Source organism: Lynx rufus, unplaced genomic scaffold (assembly GCF_022079265.1).
Source record: "Lynx rufus isolate CCGP_SWC_20201006 ecotype Redwood Valley unplaced genomic scaffold, mLynRuf1.p SCAF_14, whole genome shotgun sequence".
Classification (NCBI taxonomy): Eukaryota; Metazoa; Chordata; class Mammalia; order Carnivora; family Felidae; genus Lynx; species Lynx rufus.
The window spans coordinates 5,655,251-5,668,863 of record NW_025814828.1 but is presented as its reverse complement, the minus strand read 5'-3'; the positions used below and the strand labels follow the sequence as shown (position 1 = coordinate 5,668,863).

At 51.0% G+C, this 13,613-nt stretch overlaps 1 protein-coding gene across 1 annotated transcript in view; it reads left to right on the top strand.

Moving 5' to 3' along the window:
- Positions 1-1,418: 1,418 nt before the first annotated feature.
- The window catches only part of ANOS1 (anosmin 1), a 187,257-nt gene continuing 175,062 nt past the window's right edge, over positions 1,419-13,613 (top strand). The window contains exon 1 of the mRNA XM_047075872.1: positions 1,419-1,625. Coding sequence (XP_046931828.1) covers positions 1,419-1,625 — 207 coding nt within the window. The remainder of the gene's footprint in view (positions 1,626-13,613) is intronic.

The window sequence follows — 13,613 nt, the reverse complement described above, 5'->3', positions numbered from 1 at the left end:
GGGAAGGTCGGATACTGGAAAGAGTCTAAGCTTTAGGTGAAGAGGAATCAGACTTTGTGATGTATCTTTGGGCAGGTGAGTGCCTCTAGATAGACCCTCTCTGTGCTTAGTTGGGAGCCGATGGAGGTCCTAGGGTTTAGAACGTGTGAGTGCCATTCTGTACAGCATGTGGAGCCGTCAGGGCACAGGGACGTCAGTCAGGTGGTCTGCACCTGAAAAGGGGTGTGCATGGCTCTTTTGGACTCAGTCTTGTTAAATAAATATCCCCATGCCTCAAGCACAGCCTGCAGGATCCCATCTCGGCCCTCTCTCGGGGCTTCTACAAGCCAGGAGACTGAGCGCTGTCCCTTCCCCATGGAGCTCAGGGAAGCACAAACTCTGTTCCAGGTGGTGTCTTACGGTTGCGCCCCAGCTCTTTCTGCGGCACGGCCCTCTCTGGGGACAGAGAACATGTGTGCTGAGAGAGCACGGGGAAAGATGGCAAGAAATAGGGGGCTGCAGTTTCCTGCTACAAAGGCTGAACCAAGAGGCTTGGGACGGATACATGGGGAAGGGTTTGGGAAAGTTTTCTGTTTGGAATCACCACACTGGGAGAGTAGCGCTTACCAGGAAAACAGACACCCAAGGAAACAGCGAGTGTGGGGCTGTTGTCTAACAAATGTCACTTGCTAGGTACTCACATGGGTTCCCGGGTCATTATAATGAAGGAAGAAGGGAGGAAGAAAGAAGGAATGGGGGAGGCAGGGAGAGGAAGGAAAATGTCACTGAAATGCCCATTTCAGTTCTGTTACTTAGTTCTTTTGCACTATTTGGGACCAACAAAAAATTAAAAAAAGGAAATTCGAATATGCGAAAGTACGAGCGGAGTCTGGACCCGGGGTACAGACTGGAGAGGAAGCCTCCAAGTTCCAGGCGCTGCGTCCTTCCTTGGGCCGGGCGGACGCCCTTGGGGGTCCCCGGGCCCTCCTTTCCAAGAAGGCAGCTACCTCGCAGGCCCGGGCTTGCTCACACCTGCGGCTTATCACCTGGATGGTGGGGGGCGGGGGGAGTGCGGACTGCCGGAGAGCCTGCGTGGGAGCCCGACCACCCAGAGCGGGGCGCACGGGGGAGACCGGGTCCGCGCCGCCCAGCCTCTGAGCGCGGGGGCTCGCGGCCCCTTAGACCGGCCCACGGCCCTCGGCCCGGCCCCCCTGTCACTCACTTTGCTCGCAGCCAATGGCGCGGCCGCCTGTCACCCTCACCCCGCCCCCCGAGGCCGAGCGGGGAGGAGGTTGGCGGGGAAGGCGCGGGGCTGGAGTTGAATGATTGAACTTTCCAGCGGAGTTGCGGCGGCCGCGAGGTGTCCCCGGCAGTGCGGCCCCGGCGCGGAGCTGGGAGCCTCGGCCAGCGCCCGGCGCCCGCGCCCCCGACCTGCAGCCATGGTGCCCGGGGCGCCCGGCGCGGCCCTGACCCTCTGCCTCTGGCTGGCGGCCTGCGGGGGCTGCCTGGCGGGCGGCCCCGGCGCCGCGGCCGCTCGGCGGCTGGACGAGTCCCTGTCGGCCGTGAGCGTCCAGCGCGCGCGCTGCTCGTCCAGGTGCCTCAGCTTGCAGATCACGCGCATGTCCGCCTTCTTCCAGCACTTCCAGGTACGGGAGCCGCCGCGCCGGCGCCGCGGGCCGTGGCGGGGGGGCGCGCGCGCCGCCTGCCTCCCGGCCTGGGCGCCCCAACTTGTGGCCGGGCCCGGCGCGCGGATCCCGCCGTCCCGGTTCGGCGTGGCTTTCCAAGCGGGGCTGCCGAGCCCCCGTCCCCAGCCGCCTCCTCCGAAGGAACCGGAGACTGCAGCATCCTTGCCAGCGGCGCTGTCTGGGGAGGGGGCGAGCCGCCGTGCAGATTCCGAGGCTGCGTGTGCGCGCTTGTGAGTTTCCCCCGACTCCGCGCGCGGGGCTCCGGGCCAGTCCCGCAAAGTCCCGGGCGCGGCGGGGCCCTCGGTGCCGCCGGCGCCGGGAGGGAGGCCGGGAGGCGCGCCCAGCCGCGCCCGGGGACCCGCGCGGGCAGCCCAGCCCCGCAGGTGCCCGCGGGCCGACACTTTTGTCTCTTCTGAGCGCCGCTTTCATCATCCGCGGGCCGGGAGCTCGCGGCCCCCCCCACCCCCACCCTTGGAGCCGCAGACAGGGCGCTGGGGCCGAGTCGCCTGTTCCAGAATGTGTGGGTTGGTGCGGGAGCGGGGGTGGGGGTGGTCGCTGTGCGCGCCCCAGTTTGGAGCTCCGGAGCTTCTCCGTCTTGCCAGCGGATAGTGTGCAGAGTAAGGGAAGCGATGCACGGGACACGGGACTTGGAGGGCCGGGTTTGGGTGCTCCGAGCAGAGCCCCGGGGTCGGTGACTGCCCCGGGCCCCGTAGGACCTTCTGCTTGAGGATGGGAGAGCGTGCGTTTGGATGAGGGTGAACGTCGGAGGTTCAGAGAAGCGCGCGTTTGGCGCCTGTGGATTGCGGGGACCCTTGCGGGGAGCCACCGTAGCAAGGGTCCCCGCAGGTCTCGGCGTGGGAACCCGGGGTGCGGGGGACGCATCTGCGCGGCCGGCCGACTCTGCGGAGGCGCGTCCTGTTCCTGTTCCCAGCACACACACGAGTGCGCACGGTCTGAAATCATTCTCGCAGACGCCTTATTTCTCTCGTGTGCCGTCGTTCTCTCCACGGCCTTCCCGCCTCTCTCCTTAGCGGCTCACCTGTTCCAAGCTTTGCCTTCCTTCTTGCCTCAGCAAAGCTGTGGAGGCCAGAAGGAGACCCGGGATCTTTGCAAGATCAGCCCTCTGATCTTGGGACATAAACTGGGCGCCCCTGCCACCTCCCACAGGGGGCTTTCCAAGGGGCCCCGGCTACTAAGGTGCGAGAGGAGGCGATTGTAATGACGGTGGAGTTTGGGACGAATCTCCATAGCCTGGGGGATGTCCCTCGTGGCCCGAGAGCTAGTGGAACCTAGCGCCGCCGAATCGCACAGAACTCAAAGTTGGGATCCTCAGAGGTCGCACCCGCTCGCGAAGCGTGCTTGTGCGTGAGTGCGCATTCGTGCAACACGTAGTGGGTTTCCGAGGAACTAACTGGCAGCCGCTGCGATCCTCCCGTCTCTGTGGAGAAAGGGAAAACCGCGTTCTCCTGTTCCGCGCTGACACGACGCGGACATCCTGGAGGGGGCTCCTCCCCGGCCACCTGGTTTCCAAACCGCCCTGCCCTGCCAGAGCCCCTCTCCTGAGAAGATGCGACGTACACTACGGTTTAATCCGCCCCAGAAAACAAAACAGAGCAACCCATTCTTGGAGAGAAAGAGTATCTTTTCGTTCCTTCCTTCTTTCTTTCTAATTGAATTGTCAGTTGCTATAATTTATTTGTTTTACAGTTTAAGCGGCTAAAGAAGCAGTTTAGATCAAGCCAATTCCCGTGAAAGGCTTTTCTTGTGGTCTCCTGGCATGATTTCTCTTCAGGAGAAAAACTGCTGACGGAACACACATTGCCAGACAATCCTGATTACATTTTAATTAGCTGGGGTGGGGTAAGCTGCAAATTACTCAGTTAGGACTTAATAGCTGCTGTTTCTGCAATCAATTGCCAAGCCATTCTTGGAGGTTTAACCCTAACCTGGTAATGCCTATCTGATTTACCTAAATTGCCCGGATTATGCGTCCTTCAGATTTGAAAAGGCAGCACCTCACTCTCCTTACAAGCCCTGGAGCCTCCCTGTCCCTGCCCCCTTGTTAAATAATTGGGCGAGGATGCAGGTCAGGCTGCTTCCAGCTTCTTCCAGGGCACGTGTTGTTTGTTAACAGGAAAGGCCGGGGCGAGAGGAGGCTTGTGGAACAGCTCCTTCCAGGTGCCCCTCCACTGCTGACTTGAGAGATGGAGGAGATCTGACTGTGGCATAAATGTGTCTGCATGTTTTGAATGCAGTCCTATCAATTGATTTTTAATTTTTCAATTTGAGAAACCAGAAAAAGGTTCAGAGAAGCAACTCTGCAGGGCCGGCTGCAGGAAACATGTTCCGTGCTTTTTCAAGCACTATTTAGTTCTTACAACGATGCTAGACAGTGGGCAGAGTCGGGGCTCAAAGCCCAAGTGTCTAAGTTGAAGACTCTCAAATCTTCCTGACAATCAAACTCCATCACAACAGAATGCACAGGCTGACTTTCTACCCCTCAAGTTTCCTTTCCCTGGTCAGCACCAGGAAGAGGTAAGACAGATGCATTCTTTTTTTTTTTTTTAATTTTTTTTTCAACGTTTTATTTATTTTTTGGGGGACAGAGAGAGACAGAGCATGACCGGGGGAGGGGCAGAGAGAGAGGGAGACACAGAATCGGAAACAGGCTCCAGGCTCTGAGCCATCAGCCCAGAGCCCGACGCGGGGCTCGAACTCACGGACCGCGAGATCGTGACCTGGCTGAAGTCGGACGCTTAACCGACTGCGCCACCCAGGCGCCCCTATTTATTTATTTTTGAGAGAGAGAAAGTTCACACAAGCTGGAGAGGGGCAGAGAGAGAGGGAGAGAGAATCCCAAGCAGGCTCTGCACTGTCAGCATGGAGCCCGACATGAGCGGGGCTCAAACTCACGACCCGTGAAACCACGACATGAGCTGCCAGGGCTGGGCTAGGAAGGACCCAGCCTCCGCACTCATGGTGTAGACAAAGACTTGGAGGGTCTGGGGGCACTGCCCTGGGGTAGCAGGCCCGCACAGGAGGCTGCAATTGAGTGGTCTCTGCCCCAATTCCACACACTTTCCAGCCTCCTGTGAAAGTGATGAGGCCGTAGGGTCATGGGTAGATGGGGTGCACCTGGTCCCTTCGCTTCTGCGGTGCTGGTGGGCATCACCTGCCGGCCACGTAGCTGTCACCCGGCCCGGAAGCCCGCGGGACTCGGTGCTGATCCATGCAGGCGGGAATGGTGACTGGGGACTTCTGGAATTATCTGGCACAGCCCTTGGCTCCCTGGGTGGGGCCCTGGGCACGCTGCAGGTTTGCACATATCACGTACACGATGGCGTGACAATGCCCCCAACAGGGGTGGTGGGGAAGGGCCTCCTTGTCTGTGAACGTGAGATCTGGGCTGTGGGGTGTGGAGCAGACATGCTCTCCCACAGGCTTGGCCACTGGGCACGTGGGTGGTGTGGGCAGACCACCTCCTTGAACTTCCAGCCTCACGTGGGTCCCATGGGGGACAAGTACCTGCCGGCACAGAACATAGTGGAGCCGGGTTCTGGGTGGCTACAAGTCCTTGGTTTTATTCTTTTTTGTTTTTAATTTTCTTTAATGTTTACTTTTTTTTTTAATTTTTTTTTCAATTTTTTTTTTAATTTATTTTTGGGACAGAGAGAGACAGAGCATGAACAGGGGAGGGGCAGAGAGAGAGGGAGACACAGAATCGGAAACAGGCTCCAGGCTCCGAGCCATCAGCCCAGAGCCTGACGCGGGGCTCGAACTCACGGACCGCGAGATCGTGACCTGGCTGAAGTCGGACGCTTAACCGACTGTGCCACCCAGGCGCCCCTAATGTTTACTTTTGAGAGAGAGAGAGAGAGAGAGAGACAGAATCCGAAGCAGGCTCCAGGTTCCGGGCTGTCAGCACACAGAACCTGATGCAGGGCTCGAACCCACAACTACGAGACCGTGACCTGAGCTGAAGTTGGATGCTCAACTGAATGAGCCACCCAGGCACCCCAGTTTTATTCTTATTTTTAGGATTTTATTGGCTAGTTGGTTAAAGTTTCTTAGATTTTTAAAATTTATTTCAGAGAGGCAGAGTGAGTGGGGCAGGGGGGCAGAGAGAGGCAGAGAGAGTGAGAGAGAGAGAGAGAGAATCCCAAGCAGGCTCCACACTCTCCGTGCATGTGGAGCTCAAACTCATGAAACCGTGAGATGGTGACCTGAGCTGAAACCAAGAGTTGGACGCTTAACCGACTGACACACCCAGGCACCTTGATTAGTTGGTTAATTTACTTCAAGACTGACTACCGAATTTTTGGGACCCGGTGCAAAATGAAAACGTATGGGCCATTATTTCAAATATCAAGAAAAAAGAGTGTTGTTCAAGGAACTAAATACAAAACACTTTTCCTTCTGTGGCTCTTTCAGTTTGTCATGGTGTTTCAAATTGGCTGTTCAATGTCATTTGCAGTAAAGAAAAAAATTGAAAAGTTAAGTTACTCGTATGGATTTCAATCTTCATCTTTATATTCACTGCCATTGTTATGTGCAAATATTGGAGCATGTCACTTGTCTGCCAAATCGGCAGCATTTCACAATTTGTCGTTCCTGACTCATGCCTGGAGGGTGCCTTGAGATGGGCTAGAGGGACAAGGAGAAGCCAGACTCAGGAAGGAGGGAAGGGAGAAGAGAGAACCCCTCCCCCGCCAGGTGTGCAACATGGGGTGTGCCCAGTGGGCATTTCACAGGAGGATCTGCAGGATGTGTGTAGACCTTCCCAGGTACCTGGGGTCTGCCAGATGCGGACATGCTTACTCAGGTACTCTTGGTACCCTGTTCTGCAAGCTTCTAGACCAATGCATTGCACTTTGTTCTAGATGCTGTCCTCTGGGAGTTGGGCCAGGGGTCTCCTTCTCCTAGTGCTCCAACCACGGCAAATGGGCAACCCCCAAGTATACTGCAACCCCCTTGCCGGATGCAGTAGATACCTGCACCTGGGATGGGCTTGCTCCTTGGGTGTCTTAGACTCTGGCTGGCCACCCACCCACCAGTGTGGTACTTCCCGCGTGATATGAGGGCAGCCACACTGGCTTCTGGGACACTTCAGTGCACGCATGCCCAACATCAACCCTCCTTGACCCTTGTCCAGGTCATGGCAGGGGACAGAGTGTGACAGTCATGTGGGGGCAGAAGACTGGGTGCAGGGGACACGGGAGTGGGTAGCCGAGAACCTTTTCTGACAAGGGGAAGGAGCACTGGGAGGCAGGATCATGCGTGATTTGAGGCTCCACTCCTCCAGGATGAGCTTCACTGTTGTGCCAGCTCATAGGAAACACAAACTCAAGGATAAAAGCATCGACATTTCAATATGGTGAGCACAGAGCATCAAACCCCAGGCACTGGTCCCCTGAGCATGGGCCACGTGCATTGTTCATAGATCCGTGAAGCCGGCCCTGGTTTGGGCTTTTGTATTTCAAGAGTGCAGAACCCTTGGCGGGGCTTAAGCCCACTTGCCATGAGGATTCTTCACAGGGTTTTCCGTAACGTTCCAGCGTATGATGCTGATCCGTATTCACTTGGGAATAACCTCTACCCTTGTTTCCTCAACTTCACTAAAATATTAAAGAAGAAAGGAAGGAAGATTGTGTCTGAAATAAGCTTTCTTTTCTGGTGAGTCTCCTTTAACTTAAGAGTGACTCCCTCCCTTATGCAGTTGGGACATTCCGAGCAGATACCGCTCCTGCCTCCCCTGATTTTGCTTCGTTGTGGCAACCATGGAACTCAGCCTCAGGGCCTTAAAGATAGAGTCATTTCTTTCTCTGTATGACTTATTTCACTTAGCATAACACTCCAGTTCCATCCACGTTGCCACTCTTATGTGGATCCTGAGAAACTTAACAGAAGACCATGGGGGAGGGGAAGGAAAAAAAAAAGAGCAGGAGAGAGCCAAACCATAAGAGACTCTTAAAAACTGAGAATAAACTGAAGGTTGATGGGGAGTGGGAGGGTGGGGAGGGTGGGTGATGGGCACTGAGGAGGTCACCTGTTGGGATGAACACTGGGCGTTGTATGGAAACCAGTTTGACAATAAATTTCACATTAAAAAAAAAAAAAGGCAGTCGTTTCACTAAGTACGAGGAGACCCAGAATCTGCTCTTTTCTGTGCCTGTATTTTCTCTGAGGAGGCTCAAGAGAACAAGACTTGAGGACAAATAGTAGGCCATGTGCAACGGAGGAAGGAAAGATGTGTTTATTTATTTCCTTTGCCAGAATTCGCCACTGCTCAGGGAAGGAGCGCATCTTCTGGTTGGAAGATAAGTAGCAGGTTGCTGGCAGGCATGGCCCAATGGGTCTAGAGTTTTATTAGTGGTAAGAGATTCTTGTTTAATGGGACATTATTCACCCTATAAAGTACCACAGATAGGCTTGCTTAGGTAGCTGATTAGAGAGATCAGAGGCTTCTCTTAGCAGTAATTGGAAGCTGTTTGTTTTGGTAAAAGAAAGAACTAAGCTAGTGATTAGCTCATTCTACTTAGAGGACCAGCCTCTCCTCCAAGAAAAAGTAAACAAACAATTATCACATCAAAAACCCTTAGGAGCCACAAATCAGCCTGAGGCTCACAGACTTTGCAGGACTACTTCTGTGGTGAATATACCCAGCCCTGGCGTGTTACTTGGCCCTGAGGTGATTTTTCAGTTCTAAGGCAGAATGGCCAGGCATTTGGAGAGGCCCCGGGAAGAAAGGGCATCCTCAGCTCTGGCCTTTGTATTTCCTGGTCTGGGTCCCTTGGATCTCTGGCTGTGTTTCTAAGAATTTCTGAATTTAACCAAACTAAACATTGGGCTAATCATGGCGGACGTTTGTGTTTTTCATTTGGTGTTTCTCCCTGAATGTGATTTAAAAGTCTCTGTTCTTGTGACTGTTATAGAGCATTTTAAACACATATTAAAGAACACTTACTGACTTGCTCATTTCTTTGTTCGCTGTATCATTAAAGAAGAAATACATAGTTTCATATGTTTATATTGTATATATTCATATATATTTGTGCGTATAAACAGATGATATACTGTATGCATGTATGTGTGTTTGAAGGCCTAACTTAAAGAGTTAAAAGTTAATGTTGTTGCTGTGTTTCCACGTAAAAAACTTAATCATAAGTTAGGAGGTTATGATTTCTTTGAAATGGATTCACCAGATTCCATTGTGTAACCTGTTCTAGTGCATTTCGGTGAATGGGTAAAACCATAGGGTTAGGAGCACCTGGGTGGCTCAGTTGGTTAAGTGTCCATCTTTGGCTGAGGTCATGATCTCACAGTTTGTGGGTTCAAGCCCCACGTCGGGCTCTGTGGTGACAGCTCAGAGCCTGGAACCTGTTTCAGATTCTGTGTCTTCCTCTCTCTCTGCCCCTCCCCTGCTCGTGTTCTGTCTCTGTCTTGCTCTCAAAAGTAAAATAAACATTAAAAAAAAACCCCAAAAAACAGGTAGTTGGGGTGCCCGGCTGACTCAGTACATGGAGTGTGGGACTCTTGATCCTGGGGTTGTGAGTTCAAGCCCCACACTGGGTGTAGGGATTACTTAAAAAAAACATTTTAAAAAACAAAACAAAACTTTCCGGTTAGGGAGAGAAACTTAGGAAAGTCAGCGGGCTCTGCTTATATTAATTCAGAAACGGACAGGTTTCTTTGCATAACTTGGCAATGCTCTAGAGAGTTCTCCTCTCACACAGTTTTGAGGGTGGGGGCTGGGGATGCGTGTGATATCATCAGAATACATCTTATCTATGAAAAACAGGACAAGGAGCACTGCAGACGCCCCACTGCAATGCCCGTGTGCGAATTACCGCAGAACTTATCTTTGGAAAGACTTGCCTGAGCGCACAGACCTTCAGAGTCCCAGTGCTGTCTTGCACATTTCCACTTCACGTATTTGGGCTCCATGTTGTGAAAGTGTGCAGTCTATGTACATATGGCATTTATTAGGTATGACCTACTTTTTCCTCTTTACATTAATCAAAGATACCCCTAACTCTTTCAAGCTTCAGATCAGCAGGAAGTCGCCCACACTACAGAGTTGGCTGATGAAGCCGTCTTCCTGACCTTTTACTAATCTGCGTACCATCATCTTAGGAAAATGTGTAATTTCTTTTGGATTCTCTGAAATATTGAAAATAGGTCATAGACACCTATTCCTTCTTGGTAGAAGCTGTTGGTGACCTTCTGTCCCTCACCTCCCTAACCCCCAGCTCCTGTATCAGCTGGCTGCTAATGGCTTACAGCTGCTCCCCTTAGAGACTAACTTTCTGCCCATGGACACCGTATTGCCAGCAAGGCAACGTATCCTCTTCCCTCAATGAGGGTGAATCTTGCCATTGGCTCACTGCTGGAGGCCATAGGAGCCCAGCCCCCGCCCACTGGAATAACTCTTTTCGGTACAGTTTATGCTCCAAAGCATTGCATGGGACCAGGCTTCTGTAGGTCTCCAGCTGAGATCTCTTCCCTCCCTTTCCACTGAGGGCTTCCCCCAATATATCATATATTCAGGAAGCCCCCTTCCGGCCACTGCTTGTAGGAAACCCAATCTCAGACACCTACCTTTGGAGATACCTGATCTCATTCAACACGGTTGTTTTTCAGATTGGACAGAGCCTGGAGCCTGCTTCAGATTGCATGTCTCTGTTTCTCTCTCTTCTCAAAATAAAAAATTATAAAAAATAAATGAAGAAGCACTTAGAACATTTTCTGTTATTTGGATTTAGCTTATGTCTCCTGATTTCAGTATAAAGATTTCAGATCTTGAGCCCAATACATAAACACATCATGCTCCTTCACTGTCCCTGTGAAATGTAGACACTGCTAAAGCAAGCTTGAAATAGTTGTATGGTCAATGGATGGTTGATGGGGTGAGGGGACATCATGAATCACAGTACCCCCTGAACATCTAGGAAGATGACAAGGGGGACCCATCAGTTGGGGTATCAACCAACTTTGGATTTACTCAGCAAGCAACCGGGGAACCATATGCCCCAGGACCTAGAATACAATCTCTATCCTTAGCTTTCACACATTGGTTCCAAATGGTGATGGGAGGCATTTTCCCTGATGGTGGAGAAGCTTGGATAAAAGTAGTTATCATTGATAGCCAATAAGTAAAGAAAGGAATATGGGAGCAGTGTTTATGGTTCATTTTATTTTAAAATTTTTATGTTTATTTTTGAGGTGGGGGGAGGGACAGAATGTGAGCAGAGGAGGGGCCAGGAGAGAGAGAGACACACAGAATTGGAAGCAGGCTCCAGGCTCTGAGCTGTCAGCACAGAGCCTGATGTGGGGCTAGAACTCACAAACCACGAGATCATGACCTCAGCTGAAGTCGGATGCTTAATCGACTGAGCCACCCAGGTTATGGCTCATTTTCATGTAAATCACAGACTGTAGATGCTCATTCTGTCTCTCCCTTTAAAAACCAAAAAGCACTGCTTTCATCAGTTGGGTTTATTTTGGCTACTATGGACAGGCTGCTGCAGTTTCAAAGATGAGAGTGTAAGATCCCTGCTTATGAGGAACTTCTAGTCTAGTGGTGGCTAAGACTTTGGTCCACAAGTGCCTGCGAAGATAGTTATTTGTATGAGATCTCTGAGGAAGGAGCGTCTCCCTTTAGAGAAAGTGTCCTAGGAGAGAGGACCCTTGGGCAAAACCTCAAAGGCTGTGTTCTTCTAGCCCAGAGCAGTCAACACGAGGAAAGGCAGAGTCTTCCGACAATTTTCTCTGTCTGTTGGGGACGCCCAGTGCTCCTGATGGACGTGATACAGTATCAGGCTCTCAGCTAGCAGCCAGGCTTTGGGAACTGGTCCTTAGTCGCTGTACCGAAGCTCAGGTCCTTTGCTCTACAGAACAGGCTAAAAGCATGGCCAGGCCATCGCACATGTATGTACAGCTCTTCGTGGTTCTTGTTGCTGTGGTTGAACCATGGGCCACACCGCTAAACACAATGATTTTTCTTTACTTGATCTTTGTGAGATCTTGCCAGCAGCATTCAGAGAGAGCCCTGGAGAAGCATGAGAAGGCGAGAGAAGGAGGCTGTCCATTCCGTCTCCTCGCCATAATGCTGCAGCTTGCCACAGGACCCGTCTCAATTCATGGGGGCGGACCCCTAGTAAGAAACTCTTCTGAATTACTGAGCCACGGGTTAGAAGAGAGTTAGCATTGCATTTGACAGCGTCTTGGTGGTGACGAAGTAGTTTCACATAAAATATCTGTTTGACCTCCACAGCAACTCCGTGAGGTCAGGAGTGTTATTTTTCTTTTACAGATAAGAAAGTTGAAGGTCTGGAAGAGAGGGCTTCATAGCAGAAACTCAAGCACTAATTGTCATATTCCCAAATATTTATACTGAATGACCCCACTTCTCAGGATGTTAACAGGGAGAGAAGACAGAGTGGAAATATCAACTATAACATAAGTGAGAACCTGAGTTTTGGGGGGAAATATTCCTACATTTCTCGTTCTCTCGTTGGCTCCTGGAGACACCAGTGCATCACAAAAGGGTGCAGTTGTGGATAGTTGAAAGATGAATGGTATGACGGGAAAAGCCTGAAAAAATACCAGTCCATCAACACCCATCCCCTGTGCATTTAACCATCCAGATCCTTCTTCCAACCAGTGAGAATCTGTCGAACACCATCATCTTTCAAGTATCTTAGGTTTTGCGGGACCCAGCTTAAGTGAGACGTACTTCCTGCTCTCACAAGCATTATTTTCTGCTAGAGAAAGGCGGTGGGGGGCGAGGGGGGAGAGAAACACTGAAGCAAGTAGTTGCAAAGAGTTATGAAGTGAAGAAACTATTATAATCATGCATCATTTAAAATCTTCATACATGTTGGTTTAATGCCTAATCCTAACTTCTTAGATGAAGAGGTTTTTTTTTTTTCTTTCCTATAAATGGATTTTGTTTCTGTCCACCACCACGAACACTTGTCCGACAAAGTAGAATTATTGTGATCCTTGAAGAAACATCTTGACCACAGCTGGGCTCCTGGATGCCCTAGAGTTTGCTGTCTGGGAATAACAGAGGTCTCAGGACATGACCTTGCTCTTGGTTCCCAGCTGCCATTGTACTTCTCTGTGGTGTGGGGACATGTTCACACTGTTTGCAAGTGGTAATTGTGCACGTATGTGACAGCTCCTTCCAAGAACTCAATGTCCCTTCTGTGTTTGCTGTCTTTCTTTTTGTTTTTGTTTTGGGAGACCGTGTGTGTGTGTGTGTGTGTGTGTGTGTGTGTGTGTGTGTGTGTGTGTTTTATGATTCTGAAAAAATTTTTTAACGTTTATTCATTTTTTTGAGAGACAGTGTGTGAGGGGAGAGGGGCAGAGAGAGAGGGAGACACAGAATCCAAAGCAGGCTCCAGGCTCTGAGCTGTCAGCACAGAGCCTGACGTGGGGCTCAAACCCACAAACCATGAGATCATGACCTGAGCCAAAGTCAGACACTTCGGCTGAGGCACCAAGGCACCCCTATTCTTTATGATTCTTTCCAGCATCTCTGTAAGATATAAATATTGGACAATGAGGAGGGCTGCACTTGAAAATGGTGACAAATTGGGGTTCTTTTATACCCAAAGTGCTCAAATCTATCCTGAGGGGAATCTGAGAAAAAATAGCCTATTAAGAGGGGGGAAGAAAGCTAAAAAAAACTTTTAATTCACACTGTGTTTACCTTTTTGTTTTAAATTGTAGTAACATTTGTCACTTCATAAGCTTTTTACTCTCCCGGTTGTTAATATCCTGCCCAGGTGAGAAAATATTCTGTTACAGTGACCTCAAAGCTCTATAATTTTGTTTTGCATATCTTTTGCCTTCCTAGTTTGAAAGGTAAGGTGGTTAAGTGGTCACTGCTTAAATTATGTAATGTATGGTGATGAGTATCTCTGTCTTGAGGAAGTGTGTTTT